At 36.0% G+C, this 17,095-nt stretch overlaps 1 protein-coding gene across 4 annotated transcripts in view; it reads right to left on the bottom strand.

The window, feature by feature from the left end:
* tox2 (TOX high mobility group box family member 2) overlaps window positions 1-17,095 on the bottom strand; it is a 350,086-nt gene that overhangs the window by 30,507 nt on the left and 302,484 nt on the right. For all 4 annotated transcript variants that reach the window (XM_061939546.2, XM_061939568.2, XM_061939554.2 and 1 more), the window contains one exon: window positions 6,670-6,750. In XM_061939546.2, the coding sequence (XP_061795530.2) occupies window positions 6,670-6,750 (81 nt within the window). The remainder of the gene's footprint in view (window positions 1-6,669; window positions 6,751-17,095) is intronic.

Raw genomic sequence — 17,095 nt, 5'->3', positions numbered from 1 at the left:
CAGCTAAATCAGGTCTTGAAATTAACATTTTCAATAGTTGTATTTTACGATAATAATGATATATATTTGGAATATTTTGCCCAAGTAATTTATTTAAAAAAATTGGACCACCACAAATTAATTTGGTAAATTTGTTTAAAAAATCTGACTAATGCATTTATTGTGAAATATTTTACCCTCGTAATGCAGCTAAATCCGGTCTTGAAATTAACATTTTCAAAAGTTTTATTTTACGATAATAATGATATATATTGGGAGTATTTACGGCGTGGCGCAGTGGAAGAATGGCCGTGCGCGACCCGAGGGTCCCTGGTTCAATCCCCACCTAGTACCAACCTCGTCATGTCCGTTGTGTCCTGAGCAAGACACTTCACCCTTGCTCCTGATGGGTGCTGGTTAGCGCCTTGCATGGCAGCTCCCTCCATCAGTGTGTGAATGTGTGTGTGAATGGGTAAATGTGGAAGTAGTGTCAAAGCGCTTTGAGTACCTTGAAGGTAGAAAAGCGCTATACAAGTACAACCCATTTATTATTTATTTATTTATTTTGCCCAAGTAATTTATAAAAAAAATTTGGTAAATTTGTTAAAAAATCTGACTAATGCATTTATTTTGAAATATTGTACCCTCATAATTCAGCTAAATCAGGTCTTGAAATTAACATATTCAAAAGTTTTATTTTACGATAATGATATATATTTGGAATATTTTGCCCAAGTAATTTATTTAAAAAAATTGGACCGCCACAAATGAATTTGGGAAATTTGTTAAAAAATCTGACTAATGCATTTATTTTGAAATATTTTACCCTCGTAATGCAGCTAAATCAGGTCTTGAAATTAACATTTTCAAAAGTTTTATTTTACGATAATGATATATATTTGGAATATTTTGCCCAAGTTATTTATTTAAAAAATTTGGACCGCCACAAATGAATTTGGTAAATTTGTTAAAAAATCTGACTAATGCATTTATTTTGAAATATTTTACCCTCGTAATGCAGCTAAATCAGGTCTTGAAATTAACATTTTCAAAAGTTTTATTTCACGATAATAATGATATATATTTGGAATATTTTGCCCAAGTAATTTATAAAACATTTTTGGACCGCCACAAATGAATTTGGGAAATTTGTTAAAAAATCTGACTAATGCATTTATTTATTTTGCCCAAGTAATTTATTAAAAAAATGTGGACCGCCACAAATTAATTTGGTTAATTTGTTAAAAAATCTGACCAATGCATTTATTTTGAAATATTTTACCCTCGTAATGCAGCTAAATCCGGTCTTGAAATTAACATTTTCAAAAGTTTTATTTTACGATAATAATGATATATATTTTGAATATTTTGCCCAAGTAATTTATTAAAAAAATTTGGACCACCACAAATGAATTTGGTAAATTTGTTAAAAAATCTGACTAATGCATTTATTTTGAAATATTTTACCCTCGTAATGCAGCTATATCAGGTCTTGAAATTAACATTTTTAAAAGTTTTATTTTACGTTAATATATATTTAAAATTAGAGATATCCGATAATATTGGGCTGCCGATAAATGCTTTAAAATGTAATATCGGAAATTATCGGTATTGGTTTCAAAAAGTAAAATTTATGACTTTTTAAAACGCCGCTGTGTACACGGACGTAGGGAGAAGTACAGAGCGCCAATAAACCTTAAAGGCACTGCCTTTGCGTCACACTGAGGGTGGCAGTATAAACAACTTTAACACTGTTACAAATATGCGCCACACTGTGAACCCACACCAAACAGGAATGACAAACACATTTCGGGACAACATCCGCACCGTAACACAACATAAACACAACAGAACAAATACCCAGCACCCCTTGCAGCACTAACTCTTCCGGGACGCTACAATATCCACCCCCGCTACCCCCCCCCCCCAACCCCCCAACTCAACCCCGCCTCCCCCAACCCCACCCACCTCAACCTCCTCATGCTCTCTCAGGGAGAGCATGTCCCAAATTCCAAGCTGCTGTTTTGAGGCGTGTTAAAAAAAATAATGCACTTTGTGACTTCAATAATAAATATGGCAGTCCTATGTTGGCATTTTTTTCCATAACTTGAGTTGATTTATTTTGGAAAACCTTGTTACATTGTTTAATGCATCCAGCGGGGCATCACAACAAAATTAGGCATAATAATGTGTTGATTCCACGACTGTATATATCGGTATCGGTTGATATCAGAATCGGTAATTAAGAGTTGGACAATATCGAAATATCGGATATCGGCAAAAAAGCCATTATCGGACATCTCTATTTAAAATATTTTGCCCAAGTAACTTATAAATAAATCTGGATTGCCACAAATATATTTGGCGTTACCTCAATTATAACCACATTATAACTTGCCTGGTCTGCCAGAGAATAAGAAGACGAAGCAGGAGGAATCAATGTTGCTGATTTAGCGACTTTGTCCTTATAATTAGTAGGAATAGGAATCTTACAACAACTCAAAATTAAATTTCCGATTATAGGGGGTGATGATTTGATTCAGATTGTATTCTCGATTCAACCCAATTCTTGCAGTATATCATTTGGTACAAAAATCATAATAAAACCTTTTCAAAACAAATGTGGCATGACTGCTCTTGACAGGTTGGACTTGTGTTTATTCTCGTCCTATTTAGTGCCTGTCCAGCGCTCTTATTTATCATTCCACTTCCTATTTGTCTCCACTCTGCAGAAGCGTTTTTAGCATTCAATCAGACATTATGAGTTTTTGTATTAGTGTTCCTAAAAATAGATATACCGGCCCCCAGACACATTTTCTTCTCTAAATTTGGCCCCCGAGTCAAAATGATTGCCCAGGCCTGATCTACATCAACAATATGATTTGCCTGAGTGGCTGGACAGCAAAGATTGAAAAAATAATTTATATATATATATATATATATATTTTTTATCGATTAAGGCAAACAGCAGGTGTGAAACTCAAGATCTCAGATCTGGCCCGCAAACACCTGGAAATGATATGTGTCAATAACGTACTTAATATTTTCTCACTAAATGCAATGGATTTTTTTCATTTTGACAGAAAAAATATATGTACTGCTTGAAATTGCATACCTTTTAAACTTTAATAGTATTCATTATTGCAACAGAATATTATCAGTATTTCCAAACATTTTTTTGTCTAAATAGAAATAAATACTTAAATATCGGCTTGACTTATGATTTTACAGCAAACTACCCATCAAATTAATAAAAATGACAATACAATTTACGGTGTTCTTTAGAGCATATTACTGTAAATTGAAAACTACCATTTTTTTGCGTTAAAATTCTGTTGACTGAGCTGCCATATTTTGACTGTAAAATTTTGTTTTTAACGGTGTATTACTGTAAATGGAAAAACGATACATTTAGAAAAACTGGCAGCTAAATTGCCCGAATTAAAAAAACAACTTGTACCGTATTTTCCGCACTATAAGGCGCACCTAAAAACCACAAATTTTCTCAAAAGCTAACAGTGCGCCTTATAACCCGGTGCGCTTTATATATGGATAAATATTAAGATTCATTTTCATAAAGTTTCGGTCTCGCAACTTCGGTAAACAGCCGCCATCTTTTTTCCCCGTAGAAGAAGCGCGCGGTGCATGCTGGGATATGTGACGTTTCATTTCCATTTGTGTGTTTATGTAAAGACCCCAAAATGGCTCCTATTAAGTGTGTTGTCTGTCTAATTATAAATAATGCAGACGAGGCGTGTTAACTGAGTTCTCAACGTTTACTCACAGCGTGCTCATAACCACATTCTAACTCCCAGCATACAACAACGCTTCTCAGGGCTACCGCGCATGCTCGTCACTATCGTTGCATGCTGGGTAGTGTAGTTGTTATATTTGCTAGCTCATAACATCACATTAAGAGACACGCTTACGCGCTTAATTCAATACTCGCCGTCATTCCGGGTGGATTGACAAAAGACCTCCAGCCGCTAGATATTGGTGTCAACAGGGCATTCGAAGCTAGACTGCTAACTGCGTGGGAACAGTGGATGACAGAAGGCGAACACACGTGACGTTCACCAAGACAGGGAGGCAGGGAGACAGCGCCAGACGACATTTTGGATCCCACATTCGCCCAACTTTTCAATTCGGACAACGAAGGAGAATAATTCGAGGGATTTATGAATGAAGAATAACTTCAGAAAGTGAGCGTTATGTTTATTTTGTGTGTTGTGACATTAACGTTCGAGCAACATTATGTTGCTATTGCTCTGCACTATTTTGAATTTTACTATGTTTGTGATTGCACATTTGCGGACATTTTGGGAGTGAACAGAGTTGTTAGAACGCTGGTTTTTAATATATTATTAAAGTTTGACTGACCTATCTGACTGTTTTTTTGACATTCCTTTAGCGCAGTTAGATGCGGCTTACAACACCGGGCGGCTTATAGGTGGACAAAGTTTTGAAATATGCCGTTCATTGAAGGCGCGGCTTATAACCCAGGGCGCCTTATGGTGCGGAAAATACGGTACTGTTTTTCCATTAACAATATAATGTTGTAAAAACCAATGTACATTTAATACAAAAATTCTGGCAACTAAGCTGCCAGCTTTTTCCCATAAACCCCCACCTTCCCCTAAAAAAAACAGTGGTAGTTTTTCCATTTACCGTAAAATGTTGTAAAAAATTTAAAAAACACTATTTTACAGTAAAATTTTATAAATGTAAAGTTTATGATTTGCCTAAGTGGCGGGACAGGATAGAGTGAAAAAATAAATAATTTCATTTTTTTTTCTTTTTTTTATCGATTCAGGCAAATAAGCACGATTTATCTTAAAATCTTTTTTTTTCTTGGCACCCCTAATATTTACAGTATATGCAGCAGCGGTAAAGGGAGATTGCTATGATCTAATACAGTGTTTTTCAACATTTTTTGAGCAAAGACACATTTTTTGCGTTGAAAAAAATCCAGAGGCACACCACCAACAGAAATCATTAAAAAACGAAACTCAGTTGACAGTAAAAAGTCAGTGTCGCAATTGTTCGATATGAATTTAAACCATTACCACCCATGCATCAATATAACTCTTGTCTCAAAGTAGGTGTACTGTCACCACCTGTCACATCACGCCGTGACTTATTTTGAGTTGTTTGCTGTTTTTCTGTGTGTAGTGTTTTAGTTATTGTCTTACGCTCCTATTTTGTTGTTGATTGTCATGTACGGATGTACTTTGTGGACGCTGTAAGTCTTTGCTGTCGTCCAGCATTCTGTTTTTATTTACTTTGCAGCCAGTTCAGTTTAAGTTTCATTTTGCATAGCCTTCCCTAAGCTTCAATGCCTTTTCTTAGGGGCACTCACCTTTTGTTTATTTTTGGTTTAAGCATTAGATACCTTTTTTACCTGCACCCTGCCTCCCGCATATTGTGATGGCGACAAACCGTGTTCTCGACATCTACAAAGCAATTAGCTACCTGCTGCCACCTACTGATATGCCGAGCTCTAGACAGCACAGACACTCAACGACGGCACATTATTTGCGGGTGCTAATTACTGGTTTGCATAAAATATTTTTAACCCAATTAGGTGAAATTACATAATGTCCCACGGCACACCAAACAATATCTCACGGTACACATGCATGGTTGGAAAAACACTGATCTACTACACACTTTGCTTTGCAGATGGACATGAAATATTAGTTTGAAAAACACTTGAATGCACACAGTAGATATGAAACACGTCGGGCTTCTTGGTAACAGACTGATGCTCGGCTTTTTCGCCATGACTCACATCCATCCCACAAAATAATCAATGCGACGGGGACTAAGGGATGGATGGATGGCGTTCAGAGGAGGAGAGAGGAGATAGCAGGGCCGAGTGGAAAATAAAATACTGAAGAAATTATAGAGGATATTTTACTGAAAATGGGAATAGGAGGTAAGGTCATTCAATTAATGTCATATTTATCAGAGGAAGAGCCATCCTGCAGGGTTTTTTTTTTTTTTTTTTTACCGGGCATACATTTGCTGTGCTTTTCCCCCCGCAATTACACTTTTTTTTTTTTTTTTTTTTTTTGCACTAAGCTCCTCAGAGTTGTTGACATGACCCGGAACAAAAAATGCAACAGGTGCACGGCGAGGATGTGAATGTCTTTTAATGACACTCCAATTACCTCCACATCTATTTACCGTGAAAAGACTCATTTGAATCATGACTCTCTGATTGGCTGACGCTTAAAGAGTTTTTTTTTTAAATTTTTTTTTAGGGGCTTCTTTTCTGCCTGTCACCGATGTATAGTATCAATCAGCGCCGGGACGCGAATGGCAGCAAAGACAAGCCGCTTTGAGTTTGAAGAGGCAGATGAATTAACTATTCATGCTTTAATCAAGGTGCTTGTTTTTCAGCTGGGGAGGAAGTGTGGCGCCGCACGGACGGGCGGGGCTTAGTATGGAAATGCAATTTGGAGCCGTATTAAAAGGGAAACAATGGCGAAATGAAGGCAGTTTGAGGAGAAAATGTAACAAAGTTTGGCTTTAAAAACACACAAACGTGCAAAAAAGGTAAGCCGGGCTCTTTTTCCTTGATGGTATGAGGAATTGTCATGGTCTGATTTATCATCCTTTATATCGCCGCTGACCCATGTATTTTAAAAGCATGACCTACACACACACACACACATGCATGGTTACCTTGGAAACCAGACTGGCTCTGTAGGCAGCCAATGCTTTCAGGTACTCCTTCTTTGCAGCCTCCGTTTTCCTCTTGTAGTTCTGCACCAACAACAACAAAAAGAAGCGGTGATTACGATAATGTTCCATCAGTGCATGTGGTTGATGTCGTGATCCACCGGACCGGCACACACCTGTTAAACAAAGTGGTATAAAAAAAGGTTGCTGGTTTATTTGTTAGTCGGGAGGCTAACTCCTGGTAATGAAGGCAAAGAATGGATGGACACGTTCATTTTCCTTCAGTGATTTGATTCAGTGATTCATAACTGCAGAGAGTTCATGTGTTCTTCTTTTGTCCCAGTTAAGTTCTTTTCTGACTAACTAATGGACTGACGGACTAACTAACTCACAGGTGTCAAACTGAAGGCCCGGGGGCCAAATCTGGCCCGCAACATCATTTTAACTGGCCCGCAAACACCTGGAAATCATTGACAATCATGATTTAATCAATTTAATTATAGTACTCGGTAAAAGGTTTATTTTTAAGGCCAAAAACAGATATTCACTTAGTATTACTTTCTTTAAAACATTTATTCAGTATTTTTTAACTTTAGAAAGTTACATGGTTGAAAACGATAATGATGCCAAAAAACATAAAAAAAGATGGGAAGTCCTCAAAGGCTTATGTTGAAAGTGTAATTATGTTTATAGATTATATGCTATCTGTTGTTGTATTCCCTAATTTTTAGTGACCTGAACATAAGATGAACTGTACATAAATTTTTTTTGTTTTGTTTGTTTTTGTTTTGAAAATGTAATTTTGTTTATAGATTATATGCAATCTGTTGTGTTCCAAAATTTTCTGTTTTTTTGTTTTTTTTCTCAGTGTACATGAATGAAGGTGTGTGTTGCTGGACCCGACTTGGACATTATCTGGACTGGACCTGGTTTAAAAACAACAACAACCTTTAAACAAAGCTAATTTCATTTACAACCAGGTCTGGTGAAGATAAGGTCCTTTCTTTCCTTTTTTTTTTTTTTTTTTTTTTTATAGATAAGATAAATAAATATTTTCTTGGATAAAGAGGAAAGTAAAACAATACAAAAATAATTACATAAGGGAGAAAAAAGGAAAAAAAATAGTAATTAAACGAAAATGTTAGTGGACCAGCAGCACAAACAATCAAGTGTGCTTCAGGGACTGTGTCCCTTGCAGAAGTGTTGTCCATGTTGTGGGAACCAGAATATTGATAGCAGAAAGAAACAACCCCTTTTGTGTGAGTGGGTGTGTATGAGTGTGAATGGGGGAGGGAGGTTTTTTTTGGGGGGTTGATGCACTAGTTGAAAGTGTATGGTGTGTTTTTTTTCTATGTTGATTTAATAAAAATAAAAAAAAAACACCTGGAAATTATATGTGTTAATAACGTACTTAATATTTTCTCTTTAAACATAATGGATTTTTTTTTCATTTTGACAGAAAAAATATATGTACTGCTTGAAATTGCATACATTTTACCTTTTAATGGTATCCATTATTGCAAGAGAATATTATCATACTTTCCAAACATTTTTTTGTCTAAATAAAAATAAATACTTAAATATCTGCTTGACTTATGATTTTACAGCAAACTACCCATCAAATTCATAAAAATGCCAATACATTGTACGGTGTTCTTTACAACACAACAAGTACTAATAATCTTGTTTTTAGCGGTGTATTACTGTAAATGGATAAATGATACATCTGTTTTTATGGTAGAAAAACTGGCAGCTAAGATGCCCGAATACAAAAAAAAAACTGTTTTTCCATTAACAATATAATGTTGTAAAAAGCAATGTACATTTAAATTCAACACAAAAATTCTGGCAATTAAACTGCCAGCTTTTTCCGTAACCTCCCCCCAAAAAAAACAACAAAAAAAAGCAAAAAAACACAAAACAGTGGTAGTTTTTCCATTTACAGTAAAATGTTGTAAAAAATAAAAAAATATTTTACAGTAAAATTTTTGTAAATCCAGGCAATCTTATTTTCAGTGGAGGTATAGGATAGGCAAATATAAGCTTTGGCTTCAGCCTACTCCCTTTTCGGTAATTCTTTTTATTTTATTTTCTTTTTGTGTGTAAATGTGTATGATTGTTAAATACGTATAATCTGTACTGTTAAACTGGCCACACAAAATGGTTAATGGTTGATTATATGACCGAAATAAACTTATTTCATTCATTCATTCAAATGTAAAGTTTTTATTGTAAAATCGACAGTCTACTTAAAACAATGTATATAATTAATAATGAACTCCAAAGGCAAATTCATACATTATTCGCTGTTACAGGCAGCCATAACTGCAATGTGGCCCTCAATGAAAACCAGTTTGACTATCAAGCAGCTAAATTGCGCCAAACGTAGAGATAGTGTTTTCCATTTTTCCCCATCATGCTCTCTAATGGAACAAAAATCAGTGTAATTTTGAATTTGCTAATGGCATCTGGACATTTTTCATAATATCCACAATGTTCAGTGGGAAAGTTGTGTTACTTGTGACCGTGTGTGTGTTGACCTTTATGTTAGCTGCGTTTGATTTTTTTTTTGCACCTGATTAGGGAAGGTTGTTTGGATTGTGTCATGTCAGTAAACGCAGTGCTGTTATGACGATGTACTTTCAAGTAGAGATGTCCGATAATATCGGACTACCGATATTATCGGCTGATAAATGCTTTAAAATGTAATATTGGAAATCATCGGTATCGGTTTCAAAATTATCGGTATCAGTTTAAAAAAGTAAAATGTATGACTTTTTAAAACGCCGCTGTGTACACGGACGTAGGGAGAAGTACAGAGCGCCAATAAACCTTGAAGGCACTGCCTTTGCGTGCTGGCCCAGTCACATAATATCTACGGCTTTTCACACACACAAGTGAATGCAATGCATACTTGGTCACACTGAGGGTGGCCGTATAAACAACTTTAACACTGTTACAAATATGCGCCACACTGTGAACCCACACCAAACACATTTCGGGAGAACATCCGCACCGTAACACAACATAAACACAACAGAACAAATACCCAGAACCCCTTGCAGCACTAAGTCTTCCGGGACGCTACAATATACACCCCCCGCTACCCCCCGCCCACCTCAACCTCCTCATGCTCTCTCAGGGAGAGCATGTCCCAACTTCTAAGCAGCTGTTTTGAGGCATGTTAAAAAAAAAAAAGCACTTTGTGACTTCAATAATAAATATGGCAGTGCCATGTCGGCATTTTTTTTCCATAACTTGAGTTGATTTATTTTGGAAAACCTTGTTACATTGTTTAATGCATCCAGCGGGGCATCACAACAAAATTAGGCATAATAATGTGTTAATTCCACGACTGTATATATCGGTATCGCTTGATATCGGAATCGGTAATTAAAAGTTGGACAATATCGGATATCGGCAAAAAAGCCATTATCGGACATCTCTACTTTCAAGTGTCACTGATCTGGTTTACTCACATTGTCCACAAGATGGCAGCAAATATGCAGCATTCAGAGTCTTTTAAAAGCACTCTACCTGCGATGCTTTGTTGAACTCATGCCAAATTGTAGAGGCTGGCCCTCAGCCCGCAGGTCGTAGTCTGTACACCCTAAATTAACTAATTGACAAGCTTTCCAGCTAACAAACTGACTAATAAACCAAGTGACTGACTGAATAACTAGCTAACAAATTCACATAATTCATTTTAAGCTTTTAACTAAGCAACTGACAGACCCAGATGGAAATTCCTTGTTTTGTCTGAAGCGGCACACGGCCCAGAAGAGGACTGAGTGAGTAAGCGACTGAAGGACTCGCTATACTTGCTAATTAACAAACTAACTAACTGACAAACCGACGAGCTAACAGGTTGACTAACTAAGCGACTGTCCCACCCAATGACTTATTACTTGCTACTTAACAAAGGGACAAACTGACCTCGCTAACAAATTGACTATATACTTTCTCAATAATAATTGACTAACTGCCAGACTTATCTCGTTAACAAAACGGTTAACGAAATGACTCTCCATACCCGCTAATTGATTACCTAATGAGCTAAGTGGTTTAGCAAATGAACCAATTGGCTTATTGACGAACTTACTAACTGATTAAGTCACTGACTTGCTGACGTATCTTTTAAAGAGGTCATATTATGATTTTTTAACACATTGGTGTTTTGGCCAACATATTGCGTATATTATGTTGTACAGACCATTTCCAAGCTGCTTTCTGACCTTCTCTTCATGAAGCGCCATTTTATGGACGGTCTTATTTACGTGCCTCCACTTCGACTGCGTCTTCTCCCCGTCAAAGTTTGTTGTAGTTTTTAGTGCTTCCATAGGGAGTCTACTGACAGATATAAGTTAGAACTATACCATACTTGCCAACCTTGAGACCTCCGATTTCGGGAGGTTGGGGGTGGGGGTGGTGGACGTGGTCGGGGGTGGGGGTGGGACGGGGGCGTGGTTGTGGGCGGGGGCGTGGTTAAGAGGGGAGGAGTATATTGACAGCTAGAATTCACCAAGTCAAGTATTTCATATATATATATATATATATATATATATATATATATATATATATATATATATATCCTGAAAATATGCAAACAAAACTGTGTTTAGATAATTGATACTTCAAACTTGCATAGATAAATCTTAAGGAATATAACATAACTTGGCTTCTGAGAGCTTCAAAATGTAATGAATAAAATTCTAAAGTTGTTGATAAACAAGCAATTATTTTAATAATTAAATATGGTCATTTTAAATGAATTATATGGTCATTTTAAATGAATTATGATAATTAAAATTAATTATTTAAAATATGTTTATTTTAATGTATAATTCTATGGCTGGATGTAATAAGGAGTCAGAAAAAATACAAATAAAAACACAATTAATTTTGATGTTTTTAGCAAAATATAGTAAAAATGTATTTAGTTTTTTTTTTGTAATTAATAAATATATTTATTTTTAGGTGAGATAAACATAATAATACAATTTATCTCTAGTCTGGATGATTTAGTTCTTGTCACCCGTCATAAAAAAAAAGGCTGTCCTCACATAGGTTCGCATGGAGCTGGAGGGGGCGTGGCCTCCAGCTCCGGCTGAAAATCGGGAGATTTTCGGGAGAATATTTGTCCCGGGAGGTTTTCGGGAGAGGCGCTGAATTTCGGGAGTCTCCCGGAAAATTCAGGAGGGTTAGCAAGTATGAACTATACACTACTTTATATTAGAAATGGCAACAGCGGAGGATGCATGTGCATGTACGAGCCAGTCTGCCCCACAACAAGAGGATAGAGAACAAGACAGACCTTGTTGCCTACTGCGTCGAAATACAATGGCGGACTCGCGCAAAGTACTTTGGGTACATTTCCAGGCCTCGAATTTTAACTTTTTAAGGTCAAGGCAAGTGTTGCCCTAAAGGAGGGCTCATATTTTAGGGAACCAAGGCAAGTTAGAAGGGCACCAAGGCAAACATTATTATCTCAGCTATATATATATATATATATATATATATATATATATATTTATAAATAAATAAATATATATATATATATATTTTTTTATAAATAAATAAATAAATAAATATATATATATATATATATATATATATAATAATCTTTATAAATAAATATATATATATATATATATATATTTATTTATTTATAAAGATTATTATATATATATTTATTTATAAAGATTATTATATATATATATATATATATATATATATATATATATATATATATATATATATATATTTATTTATTGATAAATATATATATATATATATTTATTTATTTATAAATATATATATATATATATATATTTATATATATTTATAAATAAATAAATATATATATATATATATATATATATATATATATATATATATATATATATATATATATATATGTGTTCATGTATGAGATCTAGGGCTGCCAATTATGGTCAAAGTAATAATTAAGATTATTGTTATCAATATTGAAATCATGATTACTGATTAAAGCAGTGTTGGGGCGTGAACGTATTACCATCATGTCATTTGTAATGTCTAATAAAAAGACTATAGATTAACGTTATCCATATATTTATAGACAAATATTATTTTTTTAATTCTTTAACAATCAACTTGTCAGCTTTCTGTCATTACATGATGCCTTTATCTAAATTTTTTACATTTTGATAGTTTTTATTTTATTTATGTTATGTACATTAATATGTACATGTAGATGCTGTATTGAGACAGATCCATTAAGAGTTTCAGTAGAATTAACTATACAAAATAAAACATTAACAAAATGCTGTGACACATGAATGTGTTTTAAGTAACACATTTGTGACATGAAAAAAACTCAATGTAAAAAAAAAATATATATAATATATTAAAAAAAAAACTTTGTTTAATGAAGATGACGTCTAATAAACAAGCTTTGTTCTTCTCCAACACCTCCTTAGTGTTTCAGTATAACAGTTTGGCCAACAATTTTCACAGCCTTCGTTCAGTTCGATGAGATGACCAAACATTTTAGCTAGTATTGATGTTATTTGAACACTGAAACAGTTTGCAGTTAAATAAAGGAGTGAACGTCCCTGTAAACAAACTAAAGACTTTATAAACAAGTTGTGACAACGTTCACGACACATCGCCTGCTGCAAAACATCAAATAGTTTTCTCCTTGGCTGTATACTTTTAGTGTGAGGACAAGTGTCTCCAATATTGTCCACGCCTGTCTCCATCCAAACACAGCAGTGCGCTCTTAAACTAGTGTTTCAGTACAACAGTTTGGCCAACAAAACTAAACCCGGAGTGATACCTCTCACATCGAATACACAATTTTCACAGCCTCCGTTCAGTTCGATGAGATGACCAAACATTTTAGCTAGTATTGATGTTATTTGAACACTGAAACAGTTTGCAGTTAAATAAAGGAGTGAACGCCCCTGTAAACAAACTAAAGACTTTATAAACAAGTTGTGACAACGTTCACGACACATCGCCTGCTGCAAAACATCAAATAGTTTTCTCCTTGGCTGTATACTTTTAGTGTGAGGACAAGTGTCTCCAATATTGTCCACGCCTGTCTCCATCCAAACACAGCAGTGCGCTCTTAAACTAGTGTTTCAGTACAACAGTTTGGCCAACAAAACTAAACCCGGAGTGATACCTCTCACATCGAATACACAATTTTCACAGCCTCCGTTCAGTTCGATGAGATGACCAAACATTTTAGCTAGTATTGATGTTATTTGAACACTGAAACAGTTTGCAGTTAAATAAAGGAGTGAACGCCCCTGTAAACAAACTAAAGACTTTATAAACAAGTTGTGACAACGTTCACGACACATCGCCTGCTGCAAAACATCAAATAGTTCTCTCCTTGGCTGTATACTTTTAGTGTGTGGACAAGTGTCTCCAATATTGTCCACACCTGTCTCCATCTAAACACAGCAGTGCTCTTAAACGCACGGCGGGAAGCGAGGGGAAAATTCCGTTAAACCAAGCGCTTGGCTCCGTTTACTCCGAGGGGAAATCTCTGCAGCAAAGTCCGTGTAGCGAGTCCGCCATGATTATCAAGCCAAACGACGCTAGTGCGCATGCGCTTGACTTCGTGTTGCCGAAAATGCATTAATAAATTACGTTTTTTCGGTAATTAGAAGATTAAACGGTATTACTAACTGTGGGAATTTTACCGCAAATTATCATTATACCGTTTACTGTTACATCCCTCGTCCATTAACAAGTAAAAAGTCAAGGGCGGTCACGCCATGTTGGTAATTTTTTGGGGCTTTACGGCGAAAGACGAGGGCGGTCGCGGCACTTGCCGCAGTTGCCTTGGTTAAATTTGAGCCCTGCATTTCTACCATAAATGGGTAATCTGCTGACGTCATATAAACGTTACGTTACCGCCCTGAGATCGGTAGGTTGAGAGTTCAAACCCCGGCCGAGTCATACCAAAGACTATAAAAATGGGACCCATTACCTCCCTGCTTGGCACTCAGCATCAAGGGTTGGAATTGGGGGTTAAATCACCAAAAATGATTCTTGGGTGCGGCCACCGCTGCTGCTCACTGCTCTCCTCACTTCCCAGGGTTGATCAAGGGTGATGGGTCAAATGCAGACAATCATTTTGCCACACCAAGTGTGTGTGTGACTCTCATTGGTACTTTAACTTTAACTTTGATGGGGCAAATTCCAAAAAAGTAAGAATGACGAAAGGAAATATTGTTTTAAAAATATCTCCGCAATGGTATAAAGGTAACAAAAGTTGGTTTTGCACAATATTTTCCATATCTTTGTATACAATAGTCTTCAGCTTTCCTTTTTTTAAGAAAAGTGTATTTTTAACTGAATAACATTTCTGTATCTGCCAATCAGGTTTAAAGAGTGCACACCTGCAGCCCAGAAGCAAACGACCCTCCTGGTGTATCAATTATAGTCACTTACACTAAACCACTTCAAGCAGCTTTCATGTCAAATTTAATTTCAACACACACTAATGATTTTGCACAACGACACAGGCTTTTGGAAATAAATTACCACGTCTAATTATAGCAAAGTTACTTGGCTTCATTAGCGATCGAAGCTGCAGGTCAGCGCGTGAATTAAAAGTGACAAAGCTGTGAGACGCGAGCGGTGTGCGCCTCCGTCGTCACGCTGTCACCGAGGTGAATTAGCCCCTAATTGTAGATTAATGAAATGTACTTATTTGATAAGCGCTGAATTACAGGAGACAATAAGTGTGCACCCTGCTGACACTCGGCTCAGTCATTAGGACTACAGAAACTAGGTCCAATACGGAGAAGCAACACATCCTTAACCTTCCAGTGATCCAACACTTCACTAATTCTTTTCACCGCTGCAAAATTTAAAAAATACTCATCCTAACAAAAACACGCGTCGAGTGCTTTAATGTTCACCTTGAGGGAAAAAACAGCCCAAACAATGCATTGATCTCGCACTGTAAGGCCTCTGGGAATTAAAAAGGAAAGAAAAAAATATGGCACCCCCAAAAATATTCTAATGAACATGCTTAAAAGGAAAGCAAAAAAAAAAAAAAAAAAATCAAGGACAACACAATCGCAAACAGAAAAAAGCCACAACAAAGAAGCTTTTTTTTCCTAATAGAAGCATAGCAGCTAATTAAAAACTTGTGTTTACGTGCTGTCATTGAATGCACCTTGGCCGCGTGTTAGAGCAGCGACATTCTTTCATTTAAGTTTCATTTTCGCAAATAACTGAGTCAAATATAACGTAAATGTGCATCCATTTTGTAAATAACATGTTATTTTTTTAATTTAATATTAACATTCATTTCACTCTGACATCACCTCGGGGCCAAATTAGGTCGGAAGCTTTCTCACTGGGGCCGCTGAAAAGTCCTACTAGGCCAGTGAGGATATTGGAGAGACAATCATGAAAAAATCTATTCAGATTATGACAGCAGCTACGTAAAATATTCATACAAATGCACACAAGTGTTTGTACATAGAGTGAACAGGTAGTTCTAGCTCAGAGTAATTTATGATTTAAAGAAAAGGGGTGGGATTAAATAAGTGTAAACTTCTTCTCACTCCTTTTCAAATATGTAAAAAAAAAAAAAAAAGTAAGTCCAATGCTCATTTGTTTTTGTTTTTTTATTGTTTTCATTTTGTTATAATGGCTGTTAAGGCTATAGCACTGTATTGGATCAGGCTTGCTCTTGTTTTTATGCATATTTGAAATAAAAATATATCTATCAATCAATCAAAACCCCTCAATGTCTATTGTACTGTTTGGGATTTAAGTTCAAAGCAACTACAGTGTCATTGTTCATACGTCCCACTTTCCAAATGATTCGCATTTCCACAAACATTTTTGCCAAAATTTTGCCCATGTTTTCATATTCCATCTCATTTATTGTACGACCAAACATTGTGTGTAACAAAGGATTTATAGTCCGAAAAATACTACTGTATTTTTCGGACTATAAGGTGCACTCAAAATCCTTTCATTTTCTCAAAACTCGACAGTGAATTATATATTTATATAGCACTTTTCTCTAGTGACTCAAAGCGCTTTACATTGTGAAACCCAATATCTAAGTTACATTTAAACCAGTGTGGGTGGCACTGGGAGCAGGTGGGTAAAGTGTCTTGCCCAAGGACACAACAGCAGTGACTAGGTTGGCAGAAGCGGGGATCGAACCTGGAACCCTCAAATGCTGGCACGGCCACTCTACCAACCGAGCTATACCGCCCCGACAGTGCGCCTTATAACCCGGTGCGCCTAATGTACGGCATCATTCTGGTTGTGCTTACCGACCTCGAAGCAATTTTATTTGGTACATGGTAGGGATGTCCGATAATGGCTTTTTGCCGATATTTCGATATTGACCAAACCCTTAATTACCGATACCGATATCAACCGATATTGATATATACAG

This window comes from Nerophis lumbriciformis, linkage group LG03, assembly GCF_033978685.3.
Source record: "Nerophis lumbriciformis linkage group LG03, RoL_Nlum_v2.1, whole genome shotgun sequence".
In the NCBI taxonomy this organism is placed as follows: Eukaryota; Metazoa; Chordata; class Actinopteri; order Syngnathiformes; family Syngnathidae; genus Nerophis; species Nerophis lumbriciformis.
This window is presented reverse-complemented; position numbering and strand designations above follow the sequence as displayed.